The sequence below is a fragment of the Leptopilina heterotoma genome, unplaced genomic scaffold (genome assembly GCF_015476425.1).
Source record: "Leptopilina heterotoma isolate Lh14 unplaced genomic scaffold, ASM1547642v1 Lhet_45, whole genome shotgun sequence".
NCBI lineage: Eukaryota > Metazoa > Arthropoda > Insecta > Hymenoptera > Figitidae > Leptopilina > Leptopilina heterotoma.
The window spans coordinates 3,436,563-3,453,488 of NW_025111086.1; the positions used below are offsets into that span (position 1 = coordinate 3,436,563).

The 16,926-nt window shown below is 23.5% G+C and overlaps 1 protein-coding gene across 1 annotated transcript; it reads right to left on the minus strand.

Moving 5' to 3' along the window:
* Positions 1–226: 226 nt before the first annotated feature.
* Positions 227–16,388, minus strand: LOC122507177 (UDP-N-acetylglucosamine--peptide N-acetylglucosaminyltransferase 110 kDa subunit). Its single transcript, XM_043619759.1, has 8 exons — positions 15,882–16,388; positions 11,208–11,297; positions 9,810–9,990; positions 8,748–9,350; positions 7,795–8,309; positions 4,874–5,327; positions 3,212–3,588; positions 227–1,386 (listed from the first exon to the last, which is right to left on the minus strand). The coding sequence occupies exons 1-8, from the start codon at positions 16,022–16,024 to the stop codon at positions 1,197–1,199; spliced, it is 2,553 nt and encodes an 850-aa protein (XP_043475694.1). The 5' UTR covers positions 16,025–16,388; the 3' UTR covers positions 227–1,196.
* Between the last annotated feature and the right edge of the window lie 538 nt (positions 16,389–16,926).

A 16,926-nucleotide genomic window follows, 5' to 3' on the forward strand; every position in this document is an offset into this window, starting at 1 on the left:
TAATACTAATTAGTAATAATTAATTAATATTAATTAGTAATAGTTAATTAACACTAATTAGTAACAGTTAAATCATATTAATAAGTAATAATTAATTAACACTAATTAGCAATAGTTAATTAAGTAATTATCAACTTTTAATTAACAATTTCCCAAATTTTCACACAATTGGAAAAGAAAACCAAAGGATGGATATTTTTTTTGTCTAGGATCGATAACGATGTCATTTTTCGAAACTTAGTCATGTTCTATCTTTATTCTCTAAATTTACATCACTTAATATCCATTCTGTGTTCTTGTGTTCTGTGTGTATGTGAATGTGTTTTTATTTCTCTTATATATGTATGCATATATAATTCAGAAAAAAAACTTAGATCTTATCATACTTCTCACGCTATTCAGATGATAAAAGTAATGATGATTGTTGTGTAATTATTTACAAGTGTATGAGAGTGTATGTGTTTCATTTTTTTTTTTTTTTTTTTGACGAAATTTTTTTTTATATACTATACAATAATAAACTAGTATCATCCGTCAGTGGGAAGTGTCCATGAATATTGATAATTAAAATCCTTCATAAATAAATTGCTGGCCCCCCGAAAGAGCAAAAAAACATTTTTTTTTTTTGTTTAACGATGATAATAATAAATATTCCCCTTCGTATTTTAATTTTGAGCAAATGAAGGTTTTTTGTTGCACATTATCGAAATATATTATACATAAAATGCAAAACAATAAATTTTGGTAAATTTGCCAGCAAATAGTGAAAAAAAAATTGATCTTTTTCTCCCTTCTACGAAAAAAATTATTCGGCCTCTTTTCTGTACTGCAACAGGCAGTCGATTATCGATTGTTTCTTCAGATCAAAGAAAAAAAAAGAATTGAATTTGACAAAAATTGACAAACTCAATAATCGTAGTTCAGATCAGATTTTTTTTTATAAATTAGATTAGTGACTATTCTAAGCTCGTCAAATTCTATTGTAGAAAAAGAAAAAATTACTCGTAATAATTTATATATAGATATAATCGAGTTTCGAAAACGATGCGAAATATGTTTGTAAATGCATTGTTTTTTTTTCTGTTTGTTCTGCGAGGCCTGAAAAAACTAGATAATCGGAAGCTGCACTCAAATATAAATTCGATCGCGATCGATAAATGATTTTCAAAAAAGCACCTTTTTCAATCATTGGACATTCAAGCGGACATCAATTGCTTCTGGTTTTCTCCTCCTTCAAGAGCAGCCACATGATCAGGTTTCTCTCCACGACTATATCGCTCCCACATTTTCTTGTACAGCATTTCCATTCCCAGGGCGTACATTTTGCAGCTGAACAATGGACTCTCAGATCGTGCCTTCCAAACTTTAGCACGTATCGCCTTCAAACTGTAAAAAAAATAGAAACTTTCATTATTTTTCTATTTGGCAAAAAAAAGAAATGAATATTAAATTTCTTTTTTAAATATTGAACAATTATTTAATTTTTTGAGAAATTTTCTTTTCAATGATCATTCCAATTGATCGTTTTCTCTTTTCTACACGAAAAGAGAAAAAATACAATATTTTATAAAAGTATTTTACAATTTGGAGAGAAAATGCAACAAAGGGAAATTTTGAAACAAAAAATACTAAAACTTCAAAAAAAGGAAATTTAGCATTTTTTATATCAAAAAAATTTCCATTTGTCGCATTTTCTCCACAAATTGTTAAATATTTTTACAAAATTAAGTTAATTCAATAAATTAAATTAAATAAATTTAATTAAATAAATTTAATTAAAATAATATTAAAAATATTTAAATTCTTATAAAGAGTTTTATCAAATTTTTTTTTAAAAATTGAATTCTTTCGAGAAATGTTCATAACTATAAAAATAATTGAAATCTTGATAAGAATTTTATTAAAATTCTAATAAAAATAAGCGAAATCTTATAAAGAATTGGACAAAAATTTTTCAATATAATTAAATTTCTTGGGAAAAATTTAAATAAAATCTTTAACAATAAGTTAATTCATACGAAAAATTTAATTAAAATAATATTTAAAATATTTAAATTCATATAAAGACTTTTATCAAAATTTTTAAAAATAGTTGAATTGTTTCGAGAAATTTAATTACAATTTTGTTTTTAAACTTAATTGAATTTTTTCGAGAAATGCTCATAATTATGAAAATAATTGAAATCTTGGTAAGAATTTTATTAAAATTCTATTAAAAATAAGTGAAATCTTATAATAAAGAGTTTTACCAAAATTTTTCAAAATAATTGAATTTCTGCGAAGAATTTTAATATTTAGGAATAGAATTAAATTTTTTCAAAGTATTTAATTCAATTTTTGCTAAGAATTTTACTAAAATTCTTTAAAAAAATCTTTCAAAATCTTTCAAAATCTTTCAAAAAATTGAATTCAAGCAAAGAATTTGTATTCTTTATTAAAATAATTGAATTCTAGTTATGAATTTTATTGAAATTATTCAAAGTAATAAAATTTTTGAGAATTTGATTGAAATTCTTTAAAATCCTACTTAAATTCCTGCGAAGAATTTGATTAATTACGAAAATAATTCAAATACCATAAATAATTTTATCAAAAGTTTTTTTAAGTAATTCAAATTCTCCAAAGAATTTCATTAAAATTCTTTAAAATAATTAAATTCATGAGAAAAATTATATAAATTTTTGAAAATAATTGAAATCTTTCTGAGAATTTAATTAAAATTTTCGAAAATAATTGAATTTTCTAGGAGGAATTCAATGAAAATTGAAAATATTTCAATTCTCATAAAGAATTAAATCATAACTTTGAAAAATAATTGAATTTTTTACAAGAATTTTATCAAATTTTTTAAAAATAATTGATTTCTTTTGAGAAATTTTATGAAAATTGTATTGAAAATAATTGAATTCCTGTGAAAAATATTATTAGAGTTCTTGAAAACAGTAAATAATTTAAATTAATTAGTAAATTAGCTGATACTTGAATTTTTTAAAGTTTTGAATCTGAAATTATTCTAAAATTGAAATCACATTATATTTGAAAACAGAAATTGTTTTCAATTTGCACAATTATTGAACTAACGAATAATTAATATTGAATAAATAAGTAAATAAATAATCAATATTGAATAAATTTTTAACTAATTTTTAAATAATGACAAAGAGAAAAATTCTCTTCTTTTAAAAAAAAGTCTCATTTAATTTGAACGTACAATTCACGATCGTTGCCGAGCCTAATGGCGATGTCCTGATACTCTTGTCTGGTGCGGGCGACCAATTCCGGACATCCGAGAGTATTTAATTGACTGGCGGCAACTCTTGAGGCTAGAGTTTCTCCTGGTAGAGTGACAACAGGTGTCCCGGTCCACAAGACATCCATGCTTGTTGTGTGTCCATTGCACAAAGGCGTGTCAAGACAAACATCCGCCAATTGACCTCGTCGAACATGTTCTTCCTTCGCAGCGACATTGCTGAATAAAATTCTACCAGGTGAGAGTCCCAATTGCTGTGCAGTAGATTGTAAATTTGGCTCGCCAACCGCTGGAAATCGCAGCAGCCACAGCACTGCATTTGGCACGTGTTTCAATATCTGTATAAATAAAAAAACAAATACTCAAATTTCAAGATTCTCTCAATTAAAAGAAAGAAAAAAAAATAATTATCCTTTTTTTCAATTTTTTGCAGAGATGAACTAAATTTTCAAACTAAAAATATTGTAGTATTTTTATATACTTTTAATTTTTCATTTAGAATTCTTTCAATTTTATTTCACACCAATTTTTCTATTTGAGTATTTTTTGAATTTTCCTTATATAAAGATTATTGAAATTTTGATAAGAATTTAAAAAAATTATTGAACATAATTGAAATTTCGGAGAAGAATTTTATTATTTATTAAGATAATAGAAATTGACAAGATTTTTTTAAAATTTTTGAACATAATTGAATTTCTGCACCTAATTTTATTATTTATAAAGAGAATTGAAATTTTGACAAGAATTTTATTAAAATTTTTGAAAGTAATTGAATTTCAGAGATTTTATTATATATAAAGATAATTGAAATTTTGATAAGATTTTTAAAGAATTTTTGAATATAATTGAATTTCTGCGAACAATTTTATTATTCATAAAGAGAATTGAAATTTTGACCAGAATTTAAAAAAAAAATTTCAATATAATTGAATTTCTGCAAAGAATTTTATTATTTATAAAAAGAATTGAAATTTTGACCAGAATTAAAAAAAAAATTTCAACATAATTGAATTTCTGCAAAGAATTTTATTATTTATAAATATAATTGAAATTTTTACAAGAATTAAAAAAAAAATATTTCAACATAATTGAATTTCAGCAAAGAATTTTATTACTTTTGAAAATAATGGAATTTCTGCAATCATTTGTAACTTCTCCAAAATACAATTTTTTAAAGTGTTTTTAACTAAAACTAAAATTCTATAAATTTGTATTAAAAACCCTGAAAAGTAGAATTTAAATAACTTTCAAATGTTGTCCTTGTTTTGTAAAACAGTTGATACTAAATAAATAAATAGATAAATAAAAACTTAATAAAAATAAAATAAAACTAAAAAAAACTTTAAAAAGAAAATAAAAATGTAATAAAAATACCACCCAACACAATGTGAAAAATGTCAGTAAATATTAAAATCTTCTTCTATTTTTGAACTTTATGAACGATACAAGAAAATAAAAATTTTTTGCATTTTTAAAATACCACGAAAATAAAATGACATTTATGAAATTTGGGTCATTTGGTAAAAAAAACTATTATACATAAATACTTGATTTATAAATTGAAAATTGAAAATGAAAATGAAAATAAAATAAAATTTAAAAATCGGAAAAAAAACTTACATTCGCCCACATGTGAAGTGTCAATGGATCGATTTTATAGAGTTGATTAAAATTACAATAAACAACCGCGTCTTCTGGTAATCCATATTGTTGCCTCGTCGTTATTACAATACTTTGCGGTACTTCTTCTCCAGTTGCCGTTTTAGTATTAACTTGCGTTGTTGCCATGCCATTTTGCACAACAACACCATTAACGGACATTTGACATTGACCCGATGCAATCATCGTTTCAATTGGAGTTGTCGTCGGTAATTCAGCAACTTTTAAGGATATTTCAACGGGTTTATGTTTTGAGTCCGGCATTATTACTTCGCGTATTTCTTTAACCAATGTATTTTCAATCATTGGCGATAAATCTGTTGCATTTATAACAGCCACATTATCAGCCACTTTTCCTTTCAAACCCGCTTTATCCGCCAGTATTAGACGTTCTTTTAAGTGCGGGAACATTTGCCTGAAAATTACATCAAGAAAATTAATTTTCAATTAACCTAAATAATCTGAATTCTATTCTTTACTTTTCTTTTTTCTTTCCGTTTTTCAAACACGAACTAAAAATCTATTCCCTTCCAAAAAATTTATATATTTATTTTTTGTAAATTTTTATTAATATAATAACTTCAATGTATTTTTAACACCAGTTCTGAAAAACAATTTTTTTTTAAATAATAAAAAACAATTGACTTCAATAAAAATTGTAGCTCTTTTTTCCCTCTTTGTGAATCGTAAAGTTTATTGGATTTTAATAAATGATAGCTAATGTTTGTACATATTGAAAAATTCTGCACGATTCTATAGAACTTTTCAAAATACAAAATTCGTTGAGAATTTTAATGAAAAAGGAAAACAAATCAAATATGTTCTAATTAAATTGTTTTGAATAGAATTTTAAAAATTGTGTTTAATCATTCAATGAACGAAATAATAATTGCAGAGCTCGAACCGGTGAAATTATTTAAAAATACGGACTTTACGCAGCAAAAATGAAAAAATAAGGACCATTTACGAACAAAAATATAACCAGTCCGAGTCAAATAAGAGAACATTTTACTTAAAACTAGAAATTAAATTTTTCATAATTATAAAACATGAAGATATCGATAACTCCGAGTCTTTGACTCAGAGTGATCGCTCCTTCATTTTTTTATCAAGAATTTTTAACTAAAATTCATCTTTAAATCGATTATTTTTAATAATTTTCGAAAAAGTTCTTTAACAATTATCAAATCCATTTGTTTACAATATTCAAATTTACGAAATTTCAATTATTCGTAAATTCTTCAATTAAATATTTATTAGAAAATAAAAACTTAAAATAATATTAAAAAAATGCAATTAAACATTTTCAAACAAATTAATTTCAAAATTCAATTATTTCTAAAAGTTATATTGCTTTTAATATTCAATTGTTATCTAAAATTTTAACTGAAATTCATTTTTAAATCAATTTTGATTAGAAAATTCAACTAGAATTCAATTATTTAAAAACAAATAAAATACAAAAATAAATAATTTATTGAATAATTGAATGTTTCTTAAAATTCAATTCCCATAAAGAATTTTATCACCAAATTTTCAAATAATTGAATTCTTTAAACGAATTTTAATAAATTTTTTAAGAATAATTACATCTTTCGAGGAATTTGTTTAAAATTGTATTAAAAATAATTGAAATTCTGCAATTTCTTTTTGCATTATTTATAAAAATAATTGAATTTCTAAAAAGAATTTTATTATTTACGAAAATAATTGAATCCCTGTAAAAATTTTATTATTTATGAATAATTGAATGATTGCGAAGAAATTTATAAAAAAAATTTGTAAATAATTGAATTTCTGGGAAATTTTTATTATTTTATGAAAATAATTAAAGGTTTGCGTAGAATTTTATTAATTTTTTTTTTTAAATAATTGAATTCTTTTGGAAAATTTTATTAGAATAGTAGATATTGAAAATCATTGAATTGAGGAAAATTTTTTTAAATAATTGAAATTTTGCCAAGAATTTTATTTACCAAAATTTTTAAAAATAATTGAATTTCTGAGATAAATTTAATAATTTCTAAAGATAATTGAAATTTTGACGAGAATTTAAAAAAAAATTTTGAACATAATTGAATTTCTGCGAAGAATTTTATTACTTTTGAAAATAATTGAATTTCTCCATTCATTTGTAATTTCTCTAAAATTATCCAAATTATATCGTACAATTTACGAACTTTTCGTCCTTTTTCAATCAAATTACAGACTTTATGTAACTTACAGACTTTACGTTTTTCAAAAACACGGACTTTTACGGACTTCAGGCAAATTTACGGACCTAGTTCGTGCCCTGTTCCCTTCACACGAAAAACTTTGAACGTAATATTAGTTTATTTATCTTTTGATTATATTTTTAGTTTTAATTTTTTATTTTCTATTGTACAATTTATATTTCTGTTTGGAAATTTGTATTAATAAAATAAAAACTTAAATATATTTTTAATACCAAGTCTGAAAAACAGTTTTTAAATAAAAATAAAACAATTGACTTTAATAAAAATTGTAGCTACAGAAATATTCTACATTTTGTTATTTTCCCCTCTTTGTGAATCGTAAATTTTATTGGATTTTAATAAATGATAGCTAATGTTTGTACATATTGAAAAATTCTGCACGATTCTATAGAATTTTTCAGAGTACAAAATTCATCCACTGAATTTCGTTGAGAATTTTAATTGAAAAGGCAAAAAAAAAAAAATCAAATATGTTCTAATTAAATTGTTTTGAATAGAATTTAAATGAATTGTGTTTTATCATTCAATGAAGGAAATAATTATTGACGTCACAAATAAAAATTATTAGAAATAATAATTAATATCAAAGGTGTGAAATATTTTTGTTCGTGACGAGTAAATAATAATTGTTGCATAATTACTAACTTATGGTCTCCAATGAAATATGTGTGCGGCATGTAAGCAAGTTTCTCGCTGTATTGACTGGCGAGCTCTAACGGTGAAGTGACTTCGTCGGTGATTAAATAATCCATGAAACTGGCGCCCGAAGTGCCTGGATAGCCAAGCCACATAACTTGAATGGGCGCTGGTCTTAATGCAAATATCTCATTGCGAGCGCCTTTTGTGTAACCATTCATATTCACCAGAATGTGAATTCCATCTGAATTAATACGATCGGCAGCTTTTCCATTGCACGGCACTTGCGATAAATCAACAAAATGCTCTGATTCGCGAGCAATTTTTGACCGGAACGTCGTACCATCATCGGAACTCAATGCATAGCAAAATATTTCCACATTCTGCTTTTCATGAAGTCCTGGAATTGATTGCATCAAATGACTCGTTGGATGATTGCCGAAATCTGACGAGACGTAGCCAATTTTCAGACGAGCGCCAAATTCACGGGGATATTTGTAGGGTTGCTTGTGAAGAACGTGAATCTGAAAAATTCATTTTTCGTTTAATTTAAAATTTTTATTTTCAACTAATTTTTTCATTTTTAATTCAATTTTTAAATTTAAATTTAAATTCAGTTTTTAATTTACTTTTCAACTATCAAAATTTACAAGCGCGCGTGAAATTTTAGAGTACGTTGTTAGTCGTAAAAATTTTCTTCTTAAAATTTAATAAAAATTTATTATTCTCTAAAAAATATAATTTTTCAAAATATAATTCTGTTAGTTTCGCAAATCTAAGAAAAGTATCAAACTGTAAAAAAATAGTAAATAGTACATTTTAGTAGATGATTGCGAAGCTTGAAATTTTTATTTTTAATTTAGTTTTTAATTTAAAATTAAAATAGAAAAATTTTTAATTTAAAAGAAACTAAAAAAGAAAATCTACAAGGGGAAGAAGGAGAAAAGAAATTGAATTTTTACCTTTTCGATGCATAAATTCGCATGTCTAGCGGCGATGGCTTTTCGAAAATCATGTGACAATGGATAGAGCATCGAATGATGTGGATGAACGCTTGGCAATCGATTTTTGTCCAACTGTTCGGCAACAATGGAAACAAGTTTCTTCATTCTTGCCTCGTAATCTGTCCAGTCACAAACAATTTGAAGACAGTGCGCCAAATTACAGTACGCATCTGGAAAGTCCGGTTTTAATTTTAAAGCCGTTCTGTATGATTGAATGGCTTCCGGGATATTGCCCGAATCCTTGTGAATAGAAGCGAGATTCGAATGAGCGTCAGCGAATGCAGGATTTATTTGAATTGCTCTTGTATAACATTGTAGAGCTCCCTGAATGTCTTGCATTTCCTTAAGGGTATTGCCCATATTAGAATACGCATCAGCGAAAGTTGGCTGAATACGAATTGCCTCCTTATAATGCATGAGCGCTTCATTTAGTTTACCCTGTTGTTGCAAAACAGAAGCCAAATTACTGTGTGCTGCAGCGAATTCTGGAAATACTTCCAATGCCTTTAAATATAATCTCGTTGCTTCCTCAATATAGCCCTGTTCACGTTTTATGTTGGCCTGTGTGGTAAAAAGAAAATCGTATATAAAACTTGTTGGTTTCCTTTTTCTATTAAAAGCTTGAATTTTAATTAACAATTTTCTTCCTTGGAGGAAACCATTAAAAGAGAGAAGAAAAATTTATTTTTCACTACTTTTATTAGATTTTTCAGTTGATAAACTTTTATGATTGTATAATTCTGGACTAACGTCGAAAGTTTAAACCAGAATCGACAAAATAACTAAGAATTAAATTTTTTACTCTAGTAGAGAGTTTAAGACCAACGTCGAAAGCAATTTAAACGTCGGTCGATCAAACTATGTTTTTTTTATTCCATCAGAAAACATTGAATGTTTTTCTTCCGAAACAAATAGAAGAAAAAAAACTAAAATCAATTAAATACTCCGTCAAATTGAAAATTAGAATTGAAATTATCCTAATTTTAGAGAAAAACTAGTTTAAAAAAAAGGGAAATTTACCAAATTATTAAGGGAATCGGCGTGAGTTGGGCAGAGTCGCAAAGCTGTATTGTAGCATTCTTCTGCTTCGGCCACCTGACCTTTTTCCTTAAGCGCATTGGCCAAATTACAGTAAGCATCTGGAAAGTTCGGTTGAAGTTCAATTGCGCGACGATAAGTGTCAATCGCAAGGTCAATGAGCCTGAAAGAAAAACAAAAGTATTAATTAAACTATTTTACTATTTTAATGTTATTGTAATTTAATTGCTATTTCAATTTTTAAACAGACAAATTTTCCATTTATATTCCGTAATCGAGAATAAAAAAAACCTAATATATATTTTAATCAACCTCTATTTATACTAAGAAATTTTTTTATACAAGAAATTTTTCATATACATCCAAAAGAATACTGAATATTTTAAAAACATGTTTCACAAAAAATCGATTACAACATCTTGCAACATTTGCATTAAAAGTTCAAATTCACCATCAACCTACTTTTTATGTAAAATTTCATAGTTTTTCAGAAAAAAAAAATTTTAAAAACACATTTTCTCGTATGTGTTAACATTTTCATTTTTAAATATCGCTAAAAAGAGAATAATTTCAGACGGAAAATAATTTCAACAAAAGAATTTTAAAAATTAACGTGAAAATAATAAATGAATAAAAAAAATAATATGAATAACTAAAGATAAAATGAATAAATTTTCTCGTGTATGTTAATATTTTTTTAAATTGCGAAAAAAAGAAAAAAAAATTCAAATTCAAACGAAAAAGAATTTTAAGAAAAGAATTTTAAAAATTGCAAAAAAAAATAATAGACATAAAATTAGTAAATTTGTTCGTTTACATTTTTTTTAAAAATAGTAATTATAAAAAAGAAAATAGTTTTAAACAGAAATGAGTTTCTAACAGAAAATAATTTTGACAAAAGAATTTTAAAAATTGAGAATATTAAGAATATAAGAAAATAATGAAAGTAATTAAAAATGAAATTAATAAATAGAAAAAAAATAAAGAGAACTAAAAATAAAACTATTAAACAAAAAAAATAAAAAATAAATAGAAATAAAATTAATAAGCAAAAAATTAATAAAAAGAACTAAAAATAAAACTATGAAAATAAAAAAATACTAAAAATGACAAACAAAATTAATAAGTAAAAAAAATGATTAAAAGAACTAAAAAATAAAAATAATAATAAAAATAACTAAAAAATAACTAGAAATAAAATTAATAAGTAGAAAACAAATAAAAATAACCAAAAATAAAATTAACGAGTAAAAAATAATAAAAATAACTAAAAATATAACTAGAAATAAAATGAATAAATAAAAAAAAATTAATAAAAAGAATTAAAAAGAAAATAATGAAATTTATAAGAATTAATTAATAAGGAAGCAAAAATCTCACCCCTGTTCATAGTAAACGCAGGCCAAATTGCCGTGAACCACTGCATTATTGGGACTCAGATTCAACGCTCGAAGATATGCACCAACAGCTCTGCAACAATAATAATTCACAGGATATTAGTTTGAGAGAAAATTGAATACTGTTTGAGAAACTCATTACACTTTAAACGATAAACTGAAACAATTTCATTTCAAATGTAAATACTTTAAAAACACATTAAAAGAGTAAAATTGTGGGAAATTAATCTTCTTTTAACATTTTGAGAATTATTATTATTATTATTATTATTATTATTATTATTATCAAAAAGGAAAAAAAATTTCAATTTACATAGAAAATAATTTTCCCTCCATGAAATTTTATTTAGAATATTCTGTTAAAAAAACGAAACTATGGTTAAAATTGAAAAAAAATAAATTCAGTTAAAATTGAAAAAAAATAAATTCAGTTGTAATAAACAAAAATCACATTCATGTTAAAAAAAAATTAAACTCAAGTTATAAAGAAAATTGAAAAAAGAAATTAATTTTAAATTAAAATAGAAAAATAAATAAAGTTAAAATGAAAAAAGTACATTTTCCAAAGACTTCAAATTATTTATAAATAATTAAAGACTGACTTTAGCAAAAATAAAACTCCATTTAATTAAATATTTCAGATGAAATTTTATAACCGAGTGTAATTAATTAACGTCAAGTAATAAATTACGAGACATATTTTTCAATTAATTAATTTTTAATCACAGATATTTTCATCACTAATGACCATTTTTGAAATATCGTTTTTTCAATTTAATATTATAAAATTTCATTATTGAAATTAATCATTAAATTAGAATATTTAAATTTAAAAATTAATTAATTTAAATTAGAATGATTTGATGAAACGATTAAATTAGAAAATTAAAAATTTAATTAAAACTTGAAATAGAGAATATAAATTTAGATAACTTTTAAAAATATTAAATAAATTAAATAATATAAATAAAATTAATATAGATTAAAAAAAATTAAATTAAAAATTAAATAAATTAAAATCAATATAACAATAGTAATTTTAACATTTTGTACTCACAAATTTTTGTTATTATTAATATTAATATTATTATTATCATTTTATTATATTAATTTATATTATTTTTTATATTATTATTATTTTATTGTTGTTTTTCTTTGCTGTTCTATAAAAATTGAAAGTAATTTTCAGTGTATCATAAAAGATGTGCGATAAATTGCAAAGATTAGTTTATCATTCATCTGCACTTGAATGAACATGAATTATTTTCTACACCTGCGTTATTTTCTTTGACAAAACGATATCAACTGGAAGTAATATAAAAACATCTATTGTTGTCTTTCCATTTACAGAATATATTTTTACAATCTTCAGAATTAAATTTTATTTAGAAATAATAATAATAATAATATTAATAATAATTGTACTGGAAAAAAATAATATTCCTAAAGTTTCGAATGTTCAAATTAATGGCGATATTTTTTTTACTGTTTCTAATTTGTATCTTATTTCAAAAATATTAATTCTGGACTAATTTAAACGTTTAATTCAGTTTAATTTCAGTATACAGTGATTTCTGAAAATATTGTAACAGAACAAAAATTTTGTTCATTTGAACATTCAAAATTCCAGGGGAATTAATAATGGAAATAATAATTAAAACAAGTTCAAAACTTGAGGCGAATTAATAATAAAAATAAAAATAATAATTATTATAAACATAATGATAATAAAAGGACAAAAATTATAATAAAATTGCAAATAAAAGTTAAAAGTAAATAATTTCGTTGAATCTATTAATTTATCCTATTCATGTAAATTTTTTTCGTCTCCCTCATATATTGTATAAATTTTCCCAGTTTCCAGAATTAAATTAAACGCAATTTGCAAGTACGAATGCGAAAACTTCTGTTAAAATAAAGCTCGCAACTATGTATATAGTTAGAGCGAATTGAAAATTACGTTTACGAATAATAAATCTTTCTAAAAAAAAAAAAAAAAAAAAAAGGTGAGAATTGTTTTTAAAGAGGTAATTTGCGTGTTTAACACGTCGTGGATTTCTATTTGGTTGGACACGTTACAAATTAATACTTAGAAAACCATTTAGCTCTCTAAAACCACATCATAATATGTTGCGTGTATATCGATTTTTCAGGATAAATTACATTAACAATGTTATCCACTTTGACCCATATATTATAACTAGTTTGAATTTGCACATGCAGACACTTCAAACTTCATACGTGTACTCTAATGATGCATAAATAATGCCAATTTACCCCCCCCCTGAAAAAGAAAAAAAATAAATAAACTTTATAATTTCATTTGCCGCAGGGAAAAGGGAAAACTATCGCATGAAACAAAACTCTCATAAATCGTAATTTAATTTTCAATATTTTCTTCACGAGATGAGAAAGTCTTTATGTATACAAAATCAGAATAATGAATAATATTGGAGATATTTTATTTTATGTATAAAAATGAAAATTTTATTTTATATAAAAAGATTAATCGATATTTATATAAAAAGAAAATATTGATTACTAATGAAAAGTGAGGATATAATCGGAATTACTTAATAAATTGTTAAATGGAGTGAAAATAGTAGTCGATTTCTCAAAGTTGAAAATTTAAATGATAAGAGAAGAAATATGAGAAATTTAATTGAAATTAAAGGAGTAATTGAAATCAAGAAGAAGCAGAAAAAAAGGAGAAAACGAAGAAGTTATAATATACTCAAGAAAATGTAACCAACGGAGAGAAAACAGAAAAAAGGTGAAAATAATAATTTCAACTCTCTTTGGATTTAATATTTGAATATAAATCTAAAAAAATTATTTTTACTCCTCGGACTTCGTACTTAAATATAAATCTAAAAACATTATTTCCATACTCCTTAAATATTTAAATATAAATTCAAAATAATTTTTATTTTCCTTGAATTTGATATTTAATCAAAAATCTAAAATAATTATTTTTACACTCTTTGAATTTATATTTAAATCCAAGAAGCGTTAAAATAATTATTTGCGGAATTTTTGAAAAATTTTATTTATTGATTTAATTTGAGAAAATTTTTATTTTTCCAAATGTATTTGAATTTATATTTAAATATATAAATTTAAAATAATTATTTTTTAACAATTTAAGAAATTTTTAATAATTTATCTATTCTAAACCCTAAAGTAATTATTTATACAAAGAGTGTTTTAAAATAATTATTTTAACACTCCTTGAATTTGATATTTAATTAAAAAAAACCAAAATAATCATTTCGACACACTTTGGATTTAACATAAGGCTCTTTAATTCCAAATTGTTTTAAAGCTCAAATTGTCATGTCAGAAGTTTGATAATTAATTCGCAAATAGAGTTATTTAGTGTTTTAGAGAAATTAACTTCCCTAGAATTTTGACAATAACAGGATTCTCACATAAAACTTTTTGACAAGAAATAATTTAGAAAAAGAATCTTAGTTAAAATTTTAGAAAATATTATTTATTAAACATTTATTATTTTTAAACATTATTGTATTTTTTGTTGAATTTTAACTAAAAATCTGGAAAATGATTAAATTTTACAGAAATTTTAAGAGGTTTTTAAATTGAAATCTTTGACATTTTAATCGCCGTAAAATTATAATAAAATTCCAATGTTTATTTAAAAAAAAAAAATCAATATATTATTTTTCTTTAAAAATTATTAAATTTTTAAATAATTTTACTCAAAATTTCTAAAAAAATAATTGTCTTTTCGAAAAATTGCAGTTGTAATTTATAGAAATAATTAAATTTCAAAAAGTTTTACTACGAAATTATTTGCAATTTCAATTAGAATAAAGAGCAATAAAATTTCAATTATTTGTTTAACAAAAATTATTGAATTTCTGAATAATTTAATGTAGAAATTCTAAAAAAAATTAGGTCTTTGAATAATTGTAATTAAAATTATTTTAAAGATAATTAAACTCCCGAGAATAATTAAAACAAAATTGAAACAATTAAAAGTTTTGTCAAATTTCATTGTAATAAATTTTATATTTAATAGGATTTAATATTATTATTGTTAAAAATTGTTTTGAACTATTAATATTATAGTATTTTTCAAAAATTATATTTCATAAAATTCTTTTTTTTAGAAAATACTAAATTTTTATTAAATTTCATAAAGAATTGTAATTTTGTAACTATTTGTAATTGCAACTAATATTGGGGCTTAAAATTTTACCCTAGTTTTCTAATAATTGAATAACTTTTAACGAATATTTATTCTAAAATAATTATTTATCTCAGAAATGTTTTAAAATCATTATTTTCGATTTATATTTAATTATTATTCCCACACTCCTTGGATTTAATATTTAATTAAATTCTGAGAAGTAGAAATCAATAATCAAAATTTAAAGAAAAAAAAAACCCGCTGAATAAAATTCAATTTCAAACGATCGCTTTTTCGATTAGATTGATAGTGAACTTTTCTACTCCTCCGATACCAAAGATAGCAAAAAAAAAAAAATGTCTCGAAAAAAAAAATCCTCCCCTACCTTTGAGAAAAAAAGATCAAAAAAACTCAACTTCAAAGAAATACAGGTGTGGATAATAAATTTTTAACGGGAAATTTACTCCAAAAAAAAAAGAGTGGAAAATTGATAGCATGAACCTTTTGATCCAGGACTTGAGCCAAGCTATACAGCCAGTAGGCGGTGGTCGTAAAATCGTACTTTCAAGATGAAGACGAAGAGATGGTGCGAGGGATGTTGACGGAGATATCACTGTGTAAACGATAACACACTGGTACTCCATTCCGTCATTATTAAAATTTCAAAATAATCCCCAAGTATTTTTCTTTTTTTGAATAATATTCAAATATTTCGAAGTCTACTTTTTTCTACTTTTTTCCCTTCTTCTTTTCGAGTAAAAAAATAATTTTTCTAACTATTTAAACTTGGAATTTGAATTTATTGGACGATTCTCATTTATTTAGTACCTATTCCCTTTTTTTTTGAGTAAAAAAAGGAGAGTTGGAATTTTTTGTTCAGTCTTCAATTCAGTCGAAAAAACATGTGCGTAACTAAGACACTTGGAATTCTCTAAATATTCTCCTTTGGAACTTTTTTGTGTTGCTTTTTCTCCTCTCGAAAATGTTTCTCTTTTTATAGTTGCTTTTCCTTTTCCTCCTTTTCTTCTCTTTCTCCTTGTAATTTATTTTCAAAATTGTTATAATTTTTTCAATTCTTCAACAATCTTTTCTCTATTTCTTCTTTTCCTCTATTTTCCTTTTCTCTATTTTTTCGTTTCCTCTATTTTTTCTCTTTCTTTATTGTTTCCTTTTCTCTATTTTTTCGTTTCCTCTATTTTTTCTGTTTCTCTATTTATTCCTTTTCTTTATTGTTTCCTTTTCTCTATTCTTTCGTTTCCTCTATTTTTTCAGTTTCTTTATTTTTTCGTTTCCTCTATTTTTTTCTTTTCTTTCTTTTCTTCAATTTTTTCTCAATTTTTTTCTTTTTTTCCTCTTTTCTATTTTTTCCTTTTCCTCTCCTTTTTCCTTTTCTTCTTCAAAATTCTATTTCCAAAATCACTTTCCCCCTGAAGACAATATATTTTCCTCTCTTTTAAAGAGAATTCTAAAGAGATTTGAAAAAGATTTTAAGGAGATTTGAAAAAGATATTAAATAGATTTTTAAAGAGATTTCTCTAAACAATAA

Excerpts from the sequence above, each read along its gene's own strand:
- LOC122507177 (XM_043619759.1), bottom strand. The coding sequence starts at position 16,024 with ATGGAGTACCAGTGTGTTATCGTTTACACAGTGATATCTCCGTCAACA. Across the intron at positions 8,310-8,747 it reads CGAATTTATGCATCGAAAAG|ATTCACGTTCTTCACAAGCA; the intron begins GTAAAAATTCAA and ends TGAATTTTTCAG. Across the intron at positions 1,387-3,211 it reads CTCGGCAACGATCGTGAATT|TTTGAAGGCGATACGTGCTA; the intron begins GTACGTTCAAAT and ends TTTTTTTTACAG.